Source organism: Heterodontus francisci, chromosome 38 (assembly GCF_036365525.1).
Source record: "Heterodontus francisci isolate sHetFra1 chromosome 38, sHetFra1.hap1, whole genome shotgun sequence".
NCBI lineage: Eukaryota > Metazoa > Chordata > Chondrichthyes > Heterodontiformes > Heterodontidae > Heterodontus > Heterodontus francisci.
The window spans coordinates 40,522,446-40,543,951 of NC_090408.1; the positions used below are offsets into that span (position 1 = coordinate 40,522,446).

At 43.3% G+C, this 21,506-nt stretch overlaps 1 protein-coding gene across 20 annotated transcripts in view; it reads right to left on the reverse strand.

The window, feature by feature from the left end:
• Nucleotides 1-7,532: 7,532 nt before the first annotated feature.
• The window catches only part of LOC137352560 (transducin-like enhancer protein 3), a 75,418-nt gene continuing 61,444 nt past the window's right edge, over nt 7,533-21,506 (reverse strand). For 14 of the 20 annotated variants that reach the window (XM_068018195.1, XM_068018194.1, XM_068018193.1 and 11 more), the window contains 8 exons: nt 18,683-18,864; nt 18,475-18,551; nt 17,524-17,773; nt 14,743-14,990; nt 13,977-14,124; nt 11,782-11,932; nt 11,345-11,421; nt 7,533-10,213 (listed from right to left, as the gene is read on the reverse strand). In XM_068018195.1, coding sequence (XP_067874296.1) covers nt 10,106-10,213; nt 11,345-11,421; nt 11,782-11,932; nt 13,977-14,124; nt 14,743-14,990; nt 17,524-17,773; nt 18,475-18,551; nt 18,683-18,864 — 1,241 coding nt within the window. In that variant the 3' untranslated portion in view covers nt 7,533-10,105. The remainder of the gene's footprint in view (nt 10,214-11,344; nt 11,422-11,781; nt 11,933-13,976; nt 14,125-14,742; nt 14,991-17,523; nt 17,774-18,474; nt 18,552-18,682; nt 18,865-21,506) is intronic. The other 6 variants (XM_068018199.1, XM_068018196.1, XM_068018198.1 and 3 more) reach the window with 2 other exon arrangements.

Sequence of the window (21,506 nt, forward strand, 5' to 3'; positions counted from 1 at the left end):
CCTATAGATGAGATGTTCAACTGAGGGTACTGATGGATTTAAAAGATCCCAAGGCACTATTCCATGAAGACCAAGGAACAATCCTGCTGTCCTGGTCAATTCCTCTACACTAGCTCAGCACCCATCTCATTGCTATTTTCAGGGAAAGAGCCTCATGGGGTGCAAAATGGCTGCTATATTTGCTAGAAACGTCAAAATTATGCCATTGGATTTCCAGCAAAGTATGCTAAGGTGCTAAATAAATGCATCATTCTTTTGTGAAAGAGAATATTCCTGATGTCAGTCCCAAATTTGCCTATTACTAATTTGTACACACACTGCTCTATTCCATTCGCTAACATCCCTACCTCCCCATTCACCATGCTCTGACAGTTTACTTCAATAGGAAGAGAATGTTTCGCAAGATTAGAATTCGCGACAAGGAGGTACTTTTATTGAATTTTTTTCATTTAGATATATATTCTATGAAGTCATTGTACAGGTAACATGAAAGAATAGGCTCATTCAATACATTTCTTGGTCTGGTTTCGTTTGCAATGGGAGCACTGAGTGTTCATGAGCCCGAATAATTTGTTGCATGTGTTTTTTTTAAACTAAGAAAGAAAGCACATGCACTTACATATAACCTGTCAAATCCTGCCGAGATCCCAAATCAGGTCACCGCCAATGAATTACATTTGAAGTGAATCACTTCTGTAATGTAGCAAGCACGATAGCTAATATATGCACAGCAAGCTCCCACAAACACCAATGAGATAAATGACTGGTTGGTTCATCTGTTTTAGTGGTGTTAGCGAGGAATGAATGGTGACCAGAATGTTGGAGAACTCCCAGTGCCGTAGACATTTTACATTCGCCTAGGCAGGCAGCTTGGGCCTCGGTTTAATGTCTCACCCATACTACTTTGCATTTTCTCAGTAAATGTGTGAATGTCTTGTTGACTGTGGGATGTCTAGTCTTGATCCAACTTTTCCAGCAACACACAGGAGAAATAGAACTTAGCAGCCAACAATGCTCTTTGAGAATATGATTAAGGTCACAGAAGCAAGAAGACCCCCTCATTTTTCATTTGGGAACACCTAATAGAGCAACAAAAAAAGGACATCAACTTTGTGGCTGTGGAGTATGAGGCCAATGACAAGTTGGCTCTTTTCCACAACTCCATGAGTAAAGAGTTGGCCAATTTGTCGAAGCTGTTTGAAAAAACAACACAAGGAACAAGCTACAAATTAACATCCTTCAGCCAAATCATCCCGATTGTGTACACACGTTTTCCACAAAGTGTTACAACTGATTTCAGCGAAAGTTCAGAGGCATTTAGACCACATTCTTTAAGAGTGAAAGAAATTCTATTTGAACTTTATTCGAAAGGAGGGAAATAATCGCATTCAGGGAACATCTTTTATGGACGTCAGGACATCAGGACATCCTTGAAGTGCTTTACAGCCAATGAAGGACATTCGAAGTGTGGTCACTGTTGCAATGTAGCAAACATGGCAGCCAATTTATGCACAGCAAGATCCCACAAACAGCAATGAGATAATGACCAGATCATCTGTCCTAAATGGCTGACCCATTATCGTGAAACTAGTTCTAGACCCTCCAACTGGAGGAAACTCCAGTTCTCAGCATTTACCCAGTCAATTTTATGTTTCAATGAGATCACCTCTCAAACATCTAAACTCCAGAGAATGTGGGCCCATTTTACACTGTCTCTCCTCATAGGACAACCCTTTGATCCCAGAAATCAAAATAATGAACTTTGATTGCATCCTCTCTCAGAAGGTATATGCTCCCGTAGGTAATAGAAAATAGAAAATACAGCACAGAACAGGCCCTTCGGCCCACGATGTTGTGCCGATCCTTTGTCCTCTGTCAAGGACAATTTAATCTATACCCCATCATTCTCCTATAGAAAATAGAAAATACAGCACAGAACAGGTAACAGGTAAGACGACCAAAACTGTAGACAGCACTGCAGTGTGGGCTCAACGCCCTATATTAGCTCCATTCTCCATTTTAATGCCCTTGTCTTTCCTCCACGAGGCATTTTCTCTTTTCTCATTCAGCACTTTTGACACCACATGATATTCTTGTGTTTACATTATTTCAGGGTCCCTAATGATCTAATATCATATGATACAGTAACAAATGAATTTACTGTGCTTGAAATGAAATATTACAACAGTAAGTTCCTCACTACTGGCTGATGAACTTAATCTTGAAGGCTGACCTACTTTCCCATCTTCATTTTTTAAATTCATTTCATGGGCTATGTCTGGTGTTGCTGGCAAGTTCGGTATTTGTTGCCCATCCCTCATTTTAATTAAAACATTGGCCCAAATCTTCCTGGGGACTTGTGCCATGGTAACAACACCTTTATATCATAAGGTATGGTAGATTAGTAGCAATGTTAAGGGACTAGTAAGCCAAAGGCCTGGACTAATGGTTCGGCAACGTGAATTCAAATCCCACCATGGCAGCTGGGGGAATTTAAAATTAATTAATAAAATGCTACTCTCAATAATTATGAAACTATGAGATTGTTAAAAACCCAACTGATTCACTAATGTCCTTTAGGAAGGGAAATCTGCCATCCTTACCTGGTCTGGCCTATATGTGACTCCAGACCCACAGCAATGTGGTTGACTCTGAAATGGCCTAGCAAGGGTAATTAGGGACGGCAGTGATGCTCACATCCCAAGAATAAAATAGGGACCTCTTGAACAGGCAAAACAACATGCATCTACATAGTGCCTTTAAGGATAAACTTGAAGTCAAGGTGCATTAGGACAGGTAACAGAAAGCTTGCTCAAAGGTTTCAGGTTAAAATGAGGACAGTGAGGGCGTTAGGTCCCAAGCTCTGGAATTCTCTCCCTAAGTAGATGACACAGCCACCAATGGAGTGAAAAAAAAACTGGGGGATGAGCAAGAGGCCAGAATTGGAGGAGCACAGAGATCTTGGAGGAAGTTACAGAACTAAGGACGGGGTGAGGCTATGGAGGGATTTGAAAACAAGATTTTGCAGGTTGAATCAAGGGTTTTGAGGAGTGTGTGTGGAGGATGTAGACACTAGATAACCCACAAATCATTTCTTCATTACCATGCTTCATGAGACAAGCATACAAATGAGCCAAATGGTGTCACATGGGGTATTACTGGTCTTCTACTGCATCAAGCAGCAGCCAACTCTCTCCAGTCTGCTGGCAACACAAAGCTGAGAAGAAATGGGAAAAGTATCCACCCAATTCCATGGGACAGAAAGCGTTACAACAACAGCTGCCATCACATAGCAAGTAAGGCAGCTACACAATGCCCGGTCTTCCCACTGCATCACACATGGCAAATAAGCCAAATATGTTTTCCATTCATTCTTCCGCAGTTCTCCATAATATTTCCATCATCATATTGCAGCGATGGCCGTGCTTTATTGGGTAGCACATGAGCCCGGGTCAGAAGAGCATGGTAGTATTTTGAAGAGCAGGGAAGTTCTCCCCAGTGTCCTGGCCAATGTCAACCAACATCACAAAAACAGATTACCTGGTCATTTATCACATTGCTGTTTGTGGGAGCTTGCTGTGCACAAATTAGCTGCTGTTTCCTCCATTAAAACAGGGGCCACGCCTTAGAAGTACTTTATTAGTGTAAAATATTTTGGGACATCTTGTGCTCATGCTATATAGGAACATAGGAGCAGGAGCAGGCCATTCAGCCCATCGAGCCCATACTGTCATTCAACACGATCATAGCTGATCATCCACTTCAATGGCCTTTCCTCCTCACTATTCTCATATATAAAAGCAAGTCTTTCTTTTAACTCTGCTCTCGAAAAGCCAGGCAGTAATTTGTAGGCTATTTTGGGCTCAGCATACTATAGGATGGGAAAGACTTAAGCCAACGTGCTTTAATATTGCACATTCAGAAATTGCTTACTTCACTTTCCATCACATTCTCTCCCTTAAGCTCGTGAACATGACCCAAGACAGAGCCTTCAGCAGGAGCCAGCAGGTCTTCAGTGCTCTACCCAACGCTTCATGGGCAAGGTAAGGTTGAAAGGGCAGAATCTGTACATATATTGCTGGATTTCATTCCCCTTCCATGGTCACGTGGATAGAGCATGAACATTTTGTGCACGTTAGGCTTCCTCCGTCACTCTAATCCTGACACAATTACAGATCCCAGGAGACTACTTCAAGGAAAAGGGGAGTTCTCCAGGTGACCTGCCCAATATTTCATTATATTTTTTATTCCTCAACCAACATCACAAAAAAATAAATTACCTGGGTCATTATCGCATTGCTGCTTTTGGGATCTTGCTGTACACAAATTAACTGCTGCTTTTTCTACAGCTGTGACTACAGTTCAAAATAAAAAGTACTTCATTAGCTGTAAAGCATGTGGCGCATTGTGAAAAGCACGACGTAAATGCAAGTTCTTTTGAAAGGGGCTAACTATCCAGTTTAACACACACACAAACAGAAATTAAACTACAACTCAAAACACCAAGAACCCAAGTAATGGAAGTTGAAGAGATTTCACTCCACAGGACTTTTAACAGCATCCAGTGTAGGCCATTTGCACAGATTGGCTGAGAGTCTCATGCCGATGATTTAAAAACATTAGAGTCTGAAGAATTTCCTGAACACAAGCACTCAGCTCTCCAAAATTCTCTTCCCCAGCAGGCTGTGTCATGTTCAATACATCGTGAGGAATACCCTCTAGGATATTACATATGTCCTCACTTGGAAAATATTTTAAATGTGCCAGGACCCCACTGTTCCAAGCTTATTAAAGATGTTATATTCAGATACCATGGCAGTCAAATGTTGTATAAACTGCTGTCACCCACTCCAAGTCCTTTGTTAAAAGGAACAAATTTCAATGCTTCAAAATGTAAAAAAAATAAAATTGAGCAACGTTTTAAGAAAATGTCAAACCTTTACCTCTAACAGAGACTCTTAAATTACTCCATGACTTTGACAAGGAGCTATCCCATTGAAAGTAAAGGCTCCCTTTAAACCAGGCTGAGGGTTAATGCAGAACTGGACAGTCCCAGGAAAACACACCATGTGCTAACACATGGGACCCTTTTAACCAGAAAAAAAGGCATGCTCTATTAATGTGGAATAATGATTCAAATCTCAATAGTCAATAAACATGCATTTCCTCCACCTAACTTTCTTTTTAAACAGGGACTGATGCAATGAATTTCACATCTCTTATTCACAACCAAAACTTTACATAAACTTACATTTGTATTGCACTATTACTGCAGTGAAGTGTCCCAAGGAGCTTCACAGGAGTGTAATCAAACAAAATTCGACACTGAGCCAAAGGAGACATCAACTAAACTTTTGGTCACTTGCGAAAGAGGTTGTAAAGGAGCGAGGCAGTGGGTGAGTAGGGGTTTAGGGAGGTTTTCCACAGCTGAGGGCCTACAGGGTTGAAGGCACAGCCACCGTAGCTGGGCAGGGGGGGGGGGGGGGGTGGGGGTGCGGCTGCAACTTCTCACTCTTAGCTAAAAGATTCCATGGTACTATTTCTGGACGGAGTAGATTGAGAGAAACTGTTCCCACTCGTGAAAGGATAGAGAACGAGAGGGCACAGATTTGAAGTGTTTGATAAGAAAAGCAAGTGACATGAGGAAAAACTTTTTCACGCAGCAAGTGGTTAAGGTCTGGAATGCACTGCCCGAGAATGTGGTGGAGGCAGGTTCAATTGAAGCATTCAAAAGGGAATCAGACAGTTATATGAAAAGGAAGAATATGCAGGGTTATGGGGAGAAGGCAGGGGGAATGGTACTGAGGGAATTGCTCTTTCAGAGAGCTGGTGTGAACACGATGGGCCGAATGGCCGCCTTCTGTGCTGTAAGTGTCCCGGCCAATGTTCAATCCTCAAAAAACACCTGAAAAACAGATTCACTGGCCATCCTCACATTGCTGTTAGTGGGAGCTTGCTGTGTGCAAACTGGCTGCTGCACTTTCTACATCCTAATAGTTCAGAAGTACTTTATTGGCTATAAAACACACTGGGACATCCCGAGGTTGTCAAAGGCAGTGCTAAAATGCAGGCCTACCTGTTTATATTTTAGCTTGAAAGTGGCTGTTGCCTCATTGGTGGATAAATCCTAAATCAGGACACAGTAAACCACTGACTTTGCATTTGTAGTTGGAGACTGCCTGCATTGAACTGCACACGTTGGCGGGAATTGGTGTGTGTGACTTTAACGCATTGAGGGTGTTCACATGATGTCAAATGGGCAAGAACTAAAACCAACTTAGCTGGATTGAAACACACTTTCTCCAGCTTCATGCAGTTACAATCCGATCTCAACTGGTTTTGGGTTTTATTACACTGTTAGTGAAAACAGCGTTTTTGTATATATAGTGTTTCACAGACATAGAGCACTTAATCTCTTTCAGCTCATTTCACATGCTTTAACTGTATGGTAAACTGCTGTGACACCCCATTAAGGGCAAAAATATATTTCATAGACTGGCTTGGGCTTAATATGGGCCTCAAGTAAAAATTACAAGGTTTTCCTGCATTGCTGAAAGGAAGCATCATTGGGAACGTATCCTGGGGCATGCAACTGTGATCCAAAACTAGCTCTGCTGCCATTGGGTCCTCGCGTACCCAAGCTCTGCTGCCATTGGCTCCTCGCATACCCAAGCTCTGCTGCCATTGGCTCCAACTATAAGATCAGTGGGTGGTCATGTGATAAAACTTCCAGAAATGCATCCAACCAGGAGGTAGCAACCCTGGTGATAGATACTGTACAATACTGATTCACAATTTAGAGGGGCCATGAATTTTTTTTTTAAAAAGGGTGAAATTTGGCACGTGGGGGAAAAGGTTGTGACTATAGTCTGGTCACCGCATTATAGGAAGGATGTGGAAGCTATGGAAAGGGTGCAGAGGAGATTTACTAGGATGTTGCCTGGTATGGAGGGAAGGTCTTACGAGGAAAGGCTGAGGGACTTGAGGTTGTTTTCGTTGGAGAGAAGGAGGAGGAGAGGTGACTTAATAGAGACATATAAGATAATCAGAGGGTTAGATAGGGTGTGATAGTGAGAGTCTTTTTCCTCGGATGGTGATGGCAAACACGAGGGGACATAGCTTTAAGTTGAGGGGTGATAGATATAGGACAGATGTCAGAGGTAGTTTCTTTACTCAGAGAGTAGTAGGGGCGTGGAACGCCCTGCCTGCAGCAGTAGTAGACTCGCCAACTTTAAGGGCATTTAAGTGGTCATTGGATAGACATATGGATGAAAATGGAATAGTGTAGGTCAGATGGTTTCACAGGTCGGCGCAACATCGAGGGCCGAAGGGCCTGTACTGCGCTGTAATGTTCTAATTTCTAATTTTATAGTCATTTTGATCTTCAGCAAGTCTCTGAACTTGAGCTATAAACCATCTACCTGCTCTGCACTGGATTTAAAAGTGACAAAAGGAACCAAACTTTTCAGTTTCAATTCGACAAAATGTCTCTGGAAACTTTACAACATTGCCCTTTATATATAGGTGTTTTTTAAAAAAAAACTTTTATTGAATTATTAACAACTGTACATCATCTTCTGTGATCACAAAGTTAAGTTGCTACATACTCCGGTGTTGAAGATCGACTTAAAACACTTCACCAACCTGCCAAGTGGTTTCAGAATGACCCAGGCACCAGCGTTTACAAGTTATGTACATTTCTGCTCAGTTTTGTGTTTATTTTAGAAACTAAACAATTTTGACATGAGCATTAGAAAAAAAAAAATAGTTAAATCCGAAACAAGCCCTGCCAATTATTCTATTTTGGGGGTGGGAGGGAGTTAATTATAAAGTCAAATTGCTCATTACATCAAGAAAACTAGAGAAAAATGAATCAGAGCATCAAGGTTAGCCCACAGAAAGTGGGAGCACAATAAAACTAACTGGCTCTTGAGAAATGTTAGTGACGAAGGGTCACTTTTTATAGGGTGCAGATGGGGAAGGGACTGAACGACTTCGGGAAATACCCCAAAACATTCACTTTTCATAGCAACAGATGCTCTTCCATGGTCATCATTGAGTCTGGCTTCAATATTACCAATGCCACGTGAGTCGTGCTAGTGACTCGCAGCAAATTAACCTGAAGGAGCCAACAGTCGAACTGGAAGAGAAAAACCATATAAAACAATGCAAAAAAAAAAGTGAAAAGAAAAGTTGGACGACAGAAAGATCAAGGTTTTCTCTCCTGCATCTCACCTCAAATTCAAGGGTGTGAAGGAGATAGGCTGCTTTTCCTCAGAGAGGTGGGGCATCAAAATCTTCTCAAATCAAATGCATGGTAATGTCAGAAGCATTGAACAGCTCCGAGTGTCAAAGCAAAGGAAGTGGGGTGTGTGGGAGGAGAAACCAGAGACAGAGAGGGGGAGACAGAGAGGGGGAGACAGAGAGGGGGAGACAGAGAGGGGGAGACAGAGAGGGGGAGACAGAGAGGGGGAGACAGAGAGGGGGAGACAGAGACGAGGGGGGGGTGTGCAAGGGAGAGACAGAAGCAAGAAGAGGGACGGGGACACACACACTTTGCAAGACGTTATTCTTAAGGGTTTTACTCTTGCTTCTTAGAGATTAAAAAGTAAACACACAGATTTTTATTTGCAGTAATACTGCACCACTGGCTATCTGGGATTTAAACATATATACATAACAATTCAGACTAAAAGTGTATCTAGACAGTGTGTATTCAATTGCTTGAAGCAGAGAAGCCCATGGTGGGGCTGGCGCAAGAAACCCAAAAAAAAAAATCACTTCAGAAAAATCCGGATTCTTGATCAGTAGTTCCAAAGATATTTTCCTTGTTTGTATTCAGGGAGCAAAATGAAAAAAACAAACAAACACTCAAATCTGTTCTGCAGATTCCCTGAGCCATGTTGCCAACATTGCATTATGTCCATTTTCTTCTATCTTCTCCCTCTCTGCCTCCGGGAGTGGGGGGGGGGGGGGTAACTAGGAGGGAGAGAGGAGGAAAAAGGAGAAAGGAGGGAGAGAGGAGGAAAAAGGAGAAAGGAGGGAGAGAGGAAAAAGGAGAAAGGAGGGAGAGAGGAGGAAAAAGGAGAAAGGAGGGAGAGAGGAAAAAGGAGAAAGGAGGGAGAGAGGAAAAAGGAGAAAGGAGGGAGAGAGGAAAAAGGAGAAAGGAGGGAGAGAGGAAAAAGGAGAAAGGAGGGAGAGAGGGAAAAGGAGAAAGGAGGGAGAGAGGGAAGAGGAGAAGGAGGGAGAGAGGGAAGAGGAGAAGGAGGGAGAGAGGGAAGAGGAGAAGGAGGAGGAGGAGGGGGGAGAGGGAGAGAGGGAGGAGGGGGGAGAGGGAGAGAGGGAGAGAGGGGAGTTGCTCGACAACAACGATGCACTTGAATCAAAAGTGGACACTTGAGGGTTTGATGGACCATTGTCAGAAACTTGCACTTTTATTAAGGTTGTCCTTTCTCCCTTTCCCACCTCCCATTCTCTGAAAACAACAAATTCTTTTGATTTCAGCGGCAGGTTTTGAAACCACTTGTCTTTCTTCGAGAAAAGATTCAACCGTCACAGGGTTCGCCCAAGAAGCTGGTGCCATGCTTGCATGACATGTGCACGTTCCACTGCGATGAGAAACCAGAATGGGCTTGGACAGCCCAGCGCCAGGCAGAGGGCTCGCCAGTCACTGCATATTTACAGTACGTGTCTAATAAAGGTCCAGAATAAAATGAAGCACTGCTTCACTCAAGTTCAAAAGCATCTCTCTCGCAAACACACACGCTCCATTGGCAGGGCACGCCTCTTCTGTGCTCAACTGTTTACTGCCATAGGTTAAACGAAGAAAAAAAGTCTTCAACTCCAAGCCTTGGAGAAATCAAATATCGCAGAATCAAATAGGCCAACACAAGCCTTTCTTCAGAGCTGCAAAGACAGACAATTTTTCCAGACTCAAGTCCTGCATGTCCCAGACAGAGAGTCTTATGTAAACCAGGTCTCATTAAGCTGACTGCAATGCCAAATGCATTCCTTTTTTTTTTTAAAAAAAAAAGCTGTATTTTGAACCAGAGCTATTCTGTCCCTGAATTCCACAGTCTAAAGTGCCATCATCATTCCGCTGACTTCAGTAGATGACCTCATAGACTGTTGCTTTCTTGTCACCTGACCCAGTGACAATGTATTTGTCATCAGCTGAGATGTCACAACTTAAAACAGACGATGATTCCTTTGACTAGAAGCGGAGATGAAAATACATGGTTTTAGAAAAGACAGACAAGCACCCAAGAAATTAAATAACATTCCACTAAGTTTTCTCAGTCAAAACGTTTCCTCCCTCATACCACATTAGCACCCCTTGTACTCGGCACCTGTTTCACATGGTGTGTTCGAGTTAAGGAACATCCTTAGGGTGAGAGCAATATTGTCAAGAACATGGGCCATGGTACAACTTGCTTAGTCCCAGAAGGAACAAACAAAGCCCTTTGCAGTTTTTTGGCCATGTTGGTTAACTATTCCTGCACCAAAACACTTCAATTGGCTCACAGTTTCAGGAATGGGCACTCTTCATACGAGAGCCCAGACAGGGAATATAATCAACAGGCTATTCAACTGTTGAGGGCACACTCTGCCCAATCAGCTCCTGGCCCTACATCCGTACTAAAAAGACAAAGACTTTCCCTCAGGAGTGGTTGGGCTGTGAGCAGGAGCAGGACTAGGAGTTGCCAGCCCTCCAGAACCGGCCTGGCGTCTCCAGAAATTGAAGATTAATCACCAGGACACTGCTGAGAGCAAAAACCTGGGGAGGGCAAAAAAAAAAAAAATCACAAGGAGAATAAAGAGGCATTTTGAAAAAAATTCTCTTTGAACACTTTTGTTCACTTGTTTTAAAACTACTAGGATGTGAGGGGAGTGGGGGAGGGGCACTGAAGGTTGTACAAGAGAGTCAAGAACTGTCCAATCAGACAAGAAACAGCCTGTTCACTTCCAACTGGCTGTGGGAAGGCAGGTGCAGTGAGGATGGACATGAGGCAGCCAATGGCGGGAGAGTAGGGGCAGGGGAAAGAGAGGCAGGAGGTCATGTGATGACACATCCAGGAATAGGGGTCCCACAGAAGCCCAATAGTACTGAGGTCAGGACTCCAATTCCTCCTCTGGCTGAGATAAACTCGTTCAATACAGACCCTGGGAGGGAGGAGAAGAGTGTTGAACCTGGGGCCTTTTGTCCCTTGAGTTTTTTTTCCCGTAAAAGTGCAAATTAAAATTTATGAAGGCTTATTTTCAGGGTGAACAGAGGAAAAGAAACAAGACAATGAAGGAAATGTCAAAAAGCCTTTGCACACATCAAGTGGATGCCTCCCCTTACCTGAAATATACTGGCACCATAAGGTGTTCTCCAGGCATTGAGCAGATTATCCTTACCAGTGCTGACAAACCACTTACCTATAAAGAACAGAACATGCTATTTTTAAAAAAAACATACAAGTTAACAGATTTGATATAAACAAGTTACTTGTCCCACTTTAATTAAATCAGTTTATACCTCAGGAGACTGAATGAGCTGAAGCTCTTTTGTTCGTTTTTTGAAAAGAAAAAGAAAAAAGGGAAGGCTGAGGAGTGACCCAATAGTAATCTTTAAAATTATAAAAGGATTCAATAGCGTAGACAGAGGTTTCCATTTGTGGTGGAGACCAAAACTAGGGGCCATCAATAGAAGATAGTCACTAATAAATTCAACAGGGAATTCAGGGGTAACAGTAAAAAAAACCACCACAGCCTGGAAACAATTCAGACTCTACTTACCACAGTATGCAAACTTAAGAGACAGGACGCAGCTCTCATGCAAGTGAAGCTGATATTTGTCAGGCTTGCTGTGATGCAATACTTCCACATTGCTGCTTTCCATACCCACTGCTAACCACTCACCAGTGGGGCAATAACCCAGCGAGAAGATCTGTATGGGGTGCGGGGGGAGGAAAAAGCAATAATTTAGTGATGGCCAGTCCGAACAGGAGCCTGCAAATGGTGAACATATTAACTGTCTACATTTCTAAGGCCATTTAAAAAAAAAGCAAACCAAATAAATGGGGTTCATTCCTAGAGGGCTAGAATTAAAAAGCAGAGAAGTTATGTTAAGATTGTAGAGAACCTGGTTTATTCCACACTTGGGAGCACTATGAACCATTCTGGTCTCCATATTCTAAAAAGAATATGGAGGCACTGGAGAAGGTGCAAAAACATTCACAAGACTGATACCAAAACGGAGAAGAAAAGGGGCGAATAGACTGGGGCTCTTTTCTGTAGAAGAGAAGGCTGAAAAATGACCTGAAAGAGGTCTTTAAGACAAAAGCAGAAAGCTGCGGATGCTGGAAATCTAAAATAAGAACAGAAAATGCTGGAAATACTCAGCAGGTCTGGCAGCATCTGTGGAGAGAGAAACAGAGTTGACGTTTCAAGTTGTTTTGAAGAAAGGTCACAGACCTGAAAGGTTAGCTCTGTTCCCCTTGCTCTCTCCCTCCACAGATGCCGCCTAACCTGCTGATCTGTCTAAGATACTGAAAGTGCTCGTTATGGTAGACAAAGAAAATGTTTCTACTTGTAAGGGAGTCTAAAATTAGAGGTCATAGGTACAAGGTAGTCACCAATAAATCCAATAGGGAACTCAGGAGAAACCACCTTACCCAGAGAGTGGCGAGAATGTGGAATTCTGACATGGAGTGGTTCAGGCGAATAAATGTATTTAAAGGGAAGCTAGATATACACGAGAGAGAAAGGAATAGAAGATGTGTTAGATGAAGTAGAGTGGGTGAAGGCCCATGTGGAGCATAAACACAGTGGCAGCAGTGTGTACCATCTACAAGATGCACTGCAGCAATGCACCAAGGCTCCTTAGACAGCACCTTCCAAACCTACAACCTCTACCAACTAGAAGGACAAGGGCAGCAAATGCATGGCAACACCACCACCTGCAAGTTCCCCTCCAAGTCACACACCATCCTGACTTGGAACTATATCATCATTCCTTTGACCCTTCACTGGGTCAAAATCCTGGAACTCCCTTCCTAATAGCACTGTGGGTGTACCTACCCCAAATGGACTGCAGCAGTTCAAGAAGGCAGCTCACCACCACCTTCTCAAGGGCAATTAGGGATGGGCAATAAATGTTGGCCTAGCCAGCGAGGCCCAAATCCCATGAACGAATAAATAAATAAATAAACACAGCATAGATCAGCTGGGCTGAATGGCCTGTATCTATGCTGTAAATTCTATAATTCAACACAAGTAGTTATTGAGGCAGGGACTAATTTATGTAGGAATGTTCTGAATTCATCTCACAGATGGCTAAAAGTTTGGAGTATTGTTGTAAAGTTATCCCTTACATCATTATTGTTCGTTGTATACAAAAATGTATAATGAGATGGGGGAATGGAGCAGGGAAGTCGAATTAGAGTAGGAAAGCACAGAACCAACAGTAGCAATGGGCCAAATGTCCTCTTCCTGTTATGTAATTTTATCAGATTCTATATTAACTGAAGGATTTACAAATGCAACCCACCAACATTTCAACACAAAGATGTGCAAAACATGGACTGTATAACTACACTGTTGTCCTTACAAACCTGGGTTGTGTTGAGAACATGGCAGGCTGTACGATGCCAGAGTGCATTACCAGTAGTTACTGGTGTCAACGGGGATGGGCGCAATCCTTTATTGCCCAAGTACTATATTGGGACAAGACTGCAGTGTATTGCTTAAGTGACATTTCCTCTATTGTGTGTCAGTAGTCTATGTAGATCTAGTGAGAACAATGTGAATAATGAAATAATCTGACCAGGTACACAGTGAACTCCAAGAAAGACGGAGTGGCAACAGTTTCTACAAATTACATTTTCGACATACCTGAAGGAGTCCTTTCAAATGTTGATGGGACTAGACAAGACCAGTACCTGTCCCAAAAAGCAAGACCGAATTGGCTCCATTTATGGCCAGTCACTCACCTGTGAGGTAAAGTCATGTTGCTGAAGCTGCCTCCCTTCTCTCAGGTCCCAGGATCTCACTGTGTTGTCCAGGCCTCCCGTCCATAACTTTGTGCCATCGTGTGAGATATCAATACAACTCGCACCATCTGTGTGCCCTTGAAATTGCCTAACAAAACCACACAAGACATTTCATTTTTTATTGTGAACTGTTACAACTGGCATTTCCCTCCCACCCCCAAGCACACACAAAAATGGTTTCTTTTTGAAACTTGGCGCATTTATTTTTCTCTCCTATATGGTTCCCAGACCAAAGGGTCAAGGACAGGCTTGGATATTAAGGCTCCAATTATCTCAGTATTCTGGGCTGATGCACTCAGCTTAAATAAATGTTGGAAAAGGACAAGCAACCAGATTTTTCTTCATTTCTCACATGGTTTTCACATGGAGTTGGGAATTCTGGGCATGAGCTACCAGTGACACAAATTACTCATATACTGGATCCCAAAGTATTGTGTGCTTGCACCTCATCAGGTAGGACTGGCAGTTGCCTATCTGTACGTTTCTGAAAATTTATGTGCAAGTTGGATGGTAAGTGCCAGCAGTCAAGGCCAGTCCACACCCACCATGCAATCTCATATGTGGAATTTAAGGGTTATTAGAAGTTGGATGGAGGACAACATCACAGCCACTATCCAAAGTACCAGCTCAGAAAAAAAGCAAAAGGTCCTCCTTTCCGAGTAGCAGAAGAACCGGACGAGTTTGGTAAGCTAACGACCAGCCTCACCTTACAAGCGTTTGGTTGTGTAGATCCCAGACGGCTATGTTACCATCACTGCAACAGGAAAAGCAGACCTTAGCATCGGGGCTGATCGCCAGTGCGTAGCAGGCCGGCGCAGAGGACGTGAGTTCAGCCTTGATCCTCGGCGTGGGGGAGGCGAGGTCCCATATCGTTAGTGTGCTCGCTTCTCCTCCTACGATCAGCGTACGGCCATCGGGTAGAAGTTTGCAGGAACGGATATAATTATCCCGGTTCTGTAAAGAAAGCGAGGGGTGGGGGAGGAAAAGGCGAAGAGAAGAAAAGTTAAGCTAAACAAGATACTACAGAGAGCATCACCGTGTCTTAGTGGGGAGTACACTTGCCTCTGAATCATGAGGTTGTGGGTTCTTGGCCCACTGGAGACCCAAGAACAAAATCTAAACAAACTCTTGTTGCAGCACTGAGAGTGCTACATTGTTGGAGGTGTTGCCATTTTTTCAGATCTGACATTAAACGGACACCTTGTCTGCTCTTTTGCAAAGATCTAAGGGTGTCCATAACAAGGGGACACAAGAGCTTGGCCATTCAGGTGTGATGTCAGGAAGCATTTCTTCACACAAAGGGTAGTGGAAATCTGGAACTCTCTCCTGACCCTGTTGAGGTTAGGTCAATTGAAAATCTCAAAACGGAGATTGGGTAGGCAAGAGCATTAAGGGTTACAGAACCAAGGCAAGTAGATGGAAGTTAAAATGTGGATCTGCCAGGATCTACTTGAGTAACAGAACAGGTTCAAGGGGCTGAATGGCCTCCTCTTGTTACTATGGGCCCTGTTTGAAATAAAGCTGGTTGATTGTTTTCTTTCTTGAGCAATGGGCTCCCATGATCCATTATCGCACCCCAAAGGTCTACGTTTGATAAAATCAAACCCATGACTATCTGTTCTACGTGCTTTAGTGTCTTTCCCTACAAGGCCCTTGGGAGCGCAAATCAATTATTATAAATCCTTGCAAAGCATCATCATGCAGGCCCCCACCTGCCAAGAATGAGGCACACATTATTTCACCACATGAACATTAAAACTTAAAATTGCTGCTGGGAAGAAAAGAGGGCCAATCACAAGGAATTGCCAGGCCCCTTGCCAGAAAGACCTTTTTTGCATAGTAACATACAGTGTTGGAACAAAGGACCCAGTCCCTGCTTCTCCAATACACAGAAGACTTGGTCAGGCCAGTTTAGTCACATGATTAACTGGCTGTTTGAATTTGAACTTGCCACAGAGTGTTTGAAACTCAGAAAGCTCTTTGCTCCTGGACTGAAAAGACCTCTCTCCTGTCTGCTCTCATCTTTCTCACAGAACTGAAGACCCATTGAAGACACACGAACTCCAAGAGAGGAAAGTCTCCTACAGTGAACAAGGTTTAAGAAGAATACAGGGCCCCAACGAAAAGCAAGACTATTTACAAAGGGACAGAGCTCGAAGCACAGTAAACAAGAAACTCTTCTGATGGTCTCAAACTTCTCCACTTTATTTTTCTTCTGCTCTTTTCTGTATTTAGTTGCATGTGTGTATCGCGTGTGCATGCTTACATGCTAGCGTGAGCAAGTCGTATATCCGTAGGCGTTAACCAGATTAGAGTTTAAGTTTTAATAAATTTCACTTTTCTTCTTTAAACCTAAGAAAGCCTGTTTGTGCTCATTTCTTTGCCTTATAATTGGAAAGCGGTGAACAAGGATTCATCAAGGGAGAGCTCAAAACACTGTTTAAAAAACAAACCCTGTTACAATAAGACCAGGTAAAGACAGTAAAAGACCCCTGGACACCTCTCTCACCTGGTGGTAACAGCATTAATTTAATCTCTTCTCAAAATGCCCACGACCGACACATTATCAGGTCTTAGAAGACAGAGAGAGGTCGACTAGCCCACCATTCATCTAGAGTAACACCTATAATGTTTTATCTTTTCTTCAGTACAAGTAAGCTTTCAGAAAATTAACTATAGTTCAGAAGACATACAGTTGAGAGATCATTCAGCTCATCCTGGATCAGCCACTCAGCAAGCAGCTACAGAATTTTCCAACTGGTACTAAGATGATTCTTGGCTCCAGTACCCAGCTGGTAAACTTGTCAGCCATGGTTCAGTGGGCAGCATTCTCATCTCATGTCCTATTCCATAGCCGTGAGCACAAAATCTATACTGACACTCCAGTGCAGTACTGCGGGAGTGCTGCACTGTGAGAGGTGCCGTCTTTCAGACGAGGCATTAAATCAAGACCCCATCTGCCCTCTCAGGTGGGCATAAAGATTCCATGGAACTATTTAAAAGCAAAAGGAGTTCTGCCCATTGTCCTGGACAATATTTATCCCTCGATCACCATCATTTTCTCATGGGTGTATGTGGGAGCTTGCTGTGCACAAATTGACTGCTGCATTTCCTGTGTTACAACAGTGAGCACACTTCATTGGCTGTAAAGCACTCGGGGACGTCGCGAAGTTGTGAAAGTTGCTTTATAAATGCAAGTCTTTCTTCTTTCATCGATACAGTCATATGTTGATTGCTCTGTTTGAAGAGCATCCTGACATCCTGAACGAAACTCCATCTGTCAGTCATGGCAAGCTTTCCAACAGGTTGCCTTTCCTGCAATCATCCAATGTCGTGCAAGAGATCCCTCCCTCACCCCCGACACCCAATCAGCTCCTTTGAGCCAATATTAAACCAAAAGGCTATTGGTTTAAAAAAAAGCTCCAACTCCGGTAGCAACACCATTCTCCCAACACCCGACAATGATTCCTCGTCTTGCTTCACTTACTAGACAGTCCAACTGGGAGACGGGACTCTTGCTGCCGGGTTGACTGATGTCCCAGATTTTGACGCAGCCTTTGCCTCCAGTGTACACGTGTCTCGTGGGGTTGCTGATGGTGACAGCACACACCACTTCACCATGGTTCAAAGTGTTGATCTGTCGGGCGTGCCGCGGAATGCCAGGACCAATCAGGGCGTCGGGGGGAAACGGCACTGGCTGCATTTGTCCGTCCGCACTCACATGAAAGGAATATGCTCTAGGATGGAAATAAATTAAATATAGCTTCAAAAAAAAAAAGGATAAAACAAAGTTTTAAGATTTATGATTTTGGACAATTTACACTCACAGGACGCAACAGGTATTTACAAAAAAAAATAAAATCGCAAGAATCTGTGAATCTTATGGCACAGAAAGCCATTCGGCCCATCAACACCCATGTTGGCTCTTTGGTAAACCTATCTAATTAGTTCAACTCCCCCGCTCTTTCCCCATAGCCCAGTAATTATTTTTCCCTTGAAGTATTTATCCAATTCCCTTTGAAGTTACGATTGAATCTGCTTCCACTGCCCCCTCAGGCAGCACGTTCCAAATCACAACAACTCACTGTTTCTTTTGCCAATCACCTTAAATCAGTGTCCCCTGGTTACTGACCATTCTGCTACCAGGAACCGCTCTTTATTAACTCTCTCAAAACCATTCATAATTTTGAGCACCTCTATTAAATCTCCTCTTAACCTTTTCTGCTCCAAGAAGAACAATTCCAGCTTCTCCAGTCTTTCCTTGTAACTGTTATAGAAGCATTTAAAACAGGATCCATCTCCTTTCCCCAACACCTACACCCCCAGAGCTCGTTGATTCTCCATCTTGTTTTTAGGAAAATGGACTCGAGAGATCAGCTGCTTTAAAAATATATATTTCTGAAATTGCAATTACCAAAAGGGATTAAAAGAGACTTACGGTTTCCCTCCAGGTATGGAGGCAAGGCTAGCCGGGAGTCCTGGAGCTCGCATGTGGGAGTGAGGGTCAAAGCCGACCTGTTCAGACAGACAGAAAGCACTACTGAGTTTACATTCATCACTATGCAATGTCAGTAACTGCACACTTTTAAATTCAAAAATAAATTGGTGGGTAATTTTGAGAAGAAAGATTTAAATTCATTACGTACACCTCCAAAGCTCACCATAGGAGATCGATAGGCTGCTGCAGCAGCGCTCATCTGTGGCGAGATGTTGTGCAGACCGGGATAGGCCCCTGGACTGGTCAGAGCCCCATTCATTTCGTGGTGGGACATCATGGCAAAAGGGCCGTATGAGCCCGCCAGTGAGATCGGGGCACGAAGGGTTGCTGCTGGAAACCAACAAAACAAAAACACAAGAGGGTCAGTAGCTCCTGGGACAAGTAATAACCAGCTCATTTATAGAATCAGAAAGTTTACGGCACAGAAAGAGGCCACTTGGCCCATCGTGTCTGTGCCGGCCAAGAAACGATCCACCCAGTCTAACCCCACCTTCCAGCATTTGCTCCGTAGTCCTGCAGATTACAGCACTTGAGGTGCATATCCAGACATCTTTTAAATGAGTTGAGGGTTTCTGCCTCAACTACCCTTTCAGGCAGTGACTTCCAGACCCCCACCACCCTCTGGGTGAAAATTTTTTTTTCCTCATCTCCCCTCTAATCTTTCTACCAAGCACTTTAAACCTATGCCCCCTCGTCACTGACCTCTCTGCTAAGGTAAATAGACCCTTCACCTCCACTCTATCCAGGCCCCTCAAAATTTTGTACATTTCAATCAAATCTCCCCTTGGCCTTCTCTGTTCCAAGGAGAACAACCCCAGTCTATCCAATCTTCCCTCATAGCTGCATTTTTCCAGTCCAGGCAACATCCTCGTGAATCTCCTCTGTACCTCCTTTCTGTAATGAGGTGACCAGAACTGCACACAGTACTCAAGTTGTGGCCTAACCAATGAGTTATACAGTTCCAACATAACCTCCCTGCTCTTATAGTCTATACCTCAGCTAATAAAGGAAAGGATTTCATATGCCTTCTTAACCACCTTATTGACCTGTCCTGTTACCTTCAGGGATCTGTGGACGTTCACTCCATGGTCCCTCATTTGCTCTACACCTCTAAGTATTCTAAGTATTTTCCCATTAATCATGTATTCCTTTGCCTTGTCTGACCTCCCCAAATGCATAACCTCACACTTCTCCGGGTTGAATTCCATTTGCCACTTTTCTGCCCATACGACCAGACCATCGACATCTTCCTGCAGCCTACAGCTGTCCTCCTCGCTATCTACCACACGGCCAATCTTTTTGTTGTCTGCAAACTTCTTGATCATGCCCCCATATTTATATACAAGTCGTTAATATATGCCACAAAAAGCAGGGGACCCAGTACTGAGCCCTGCGGAACGCCATTGGAAACAGCCCTCCAGTCGCTAAAACACCCGTCCACAATTACCCTTTGTTTCTTGCTACTGAGCCAATTTTGTGTTCACCTTGCTGCATTTCCCTGGATCCCATGGGATTTTATTGTTTTAAACAGTCTGCCATGTGGGACCTTGTCAAAAGCCTTGCTAAAATCCATGTAGACCACATCAACTGCACTACCCTCATCTATCTTCCTTGTTACTTCTTCAAAAAATTTGATCAAGTTGGTCAGACAAGATCTTCCCTCAACAAATCCATGCTGACTGTCCTTGATTACTCTCTGCCTTTCGAAGTGACAGTTTATCCTATTTATATAGCATCTCATTGCACAGGCTTATGCATGCACACACTACCAACAACTTGCATTTAGATAGCAGCTTTAATAAAGTGCTTCATGGAGTTAGCATTGCCTGGAATCTCTAGGAATTAACAATTAACCTGCAGGGCTCTACTGTGAGCAAAAACTGTGGTGAAAACTCAGAGGCGTTAAAATTAACGATGTTAAACCTCCAGAAATACATTCAACTGGATTTGGAAACCGAGGCACATCCCTCCAGAAGCACAGACAGACGGACACACCCACACCTTCCACCAGCTTGCATTGATATAGCAACTTTAAATGTAGTAAAGCAACCCAAAGCACTTCAGAGACATAATCCAAACAATGGATCCCAAGCCAGAGAACAGGCCATACATTTATCCAGTGAACCAACAAAAGGGTAAAATATTGCCACACTCCATTAGAGGCAATTTCTTGGTTGTACTATGTAAGGGGGTGAAAGGTTATTGGGGGTAGGTGGAAAGGTGGAGTGATCAGTTCAGCCATGAACTTACTGAATGGCACTGCAAGCTCGAGGGGCCGAGTGGCCTACGCCTGCTCCTAATTCGTATGCGCGTCGTTCACTTCAGGCAAATGTTAGAATTTTAAATGGAACAGTGTAAAACAGACAAGCCCATTGCAAATTCAATTTCATTCTTAAACAAAATAGCAGAATTTGCTGAAAATTCAATGGGCTCTTAAAAGACATAATTACTGCAAAGTTAGTCGTACAAGGACATACCCGTTTGCATCTTCCAAATAGTTTAAACCGTAGGGAATGGTTAGAAACAGGAACAGGCCATTCAGCCCCTCAAAACCTGTTCCATCATTCAATGAGACCATGGCTGTTGTGTGACCTAACTCCATATACCAACCTTTGCCCCAGGTCCCTTAATATCTTCGGTTAATAAAAATCTACCAATCTCAGATTTAAATTTAATAATTGATCCAGCATCAATTGCCGTGTGCGCAAGAGAGTTCCAAACTTCTACTACACTTGTAGAAATGTTTCCTAATTTCACTTCTGAAAGGTCTGGCTCTAATTTTTTTTTAAAAATATAAATGATTCCCCAGTCTTAGACTCTGCAACCAACAGCAATAGTTCCTCTAAATCTACCCTATCTGCTCCCCTTAATATCTTGAAAACTTTGATCAATCACTCCTTAACCTTCTAAATTCCAGGGAATACAACTCTAATTTGTTTAATCTTGCCTTGTAATTTTAACCCTGGGAGTCC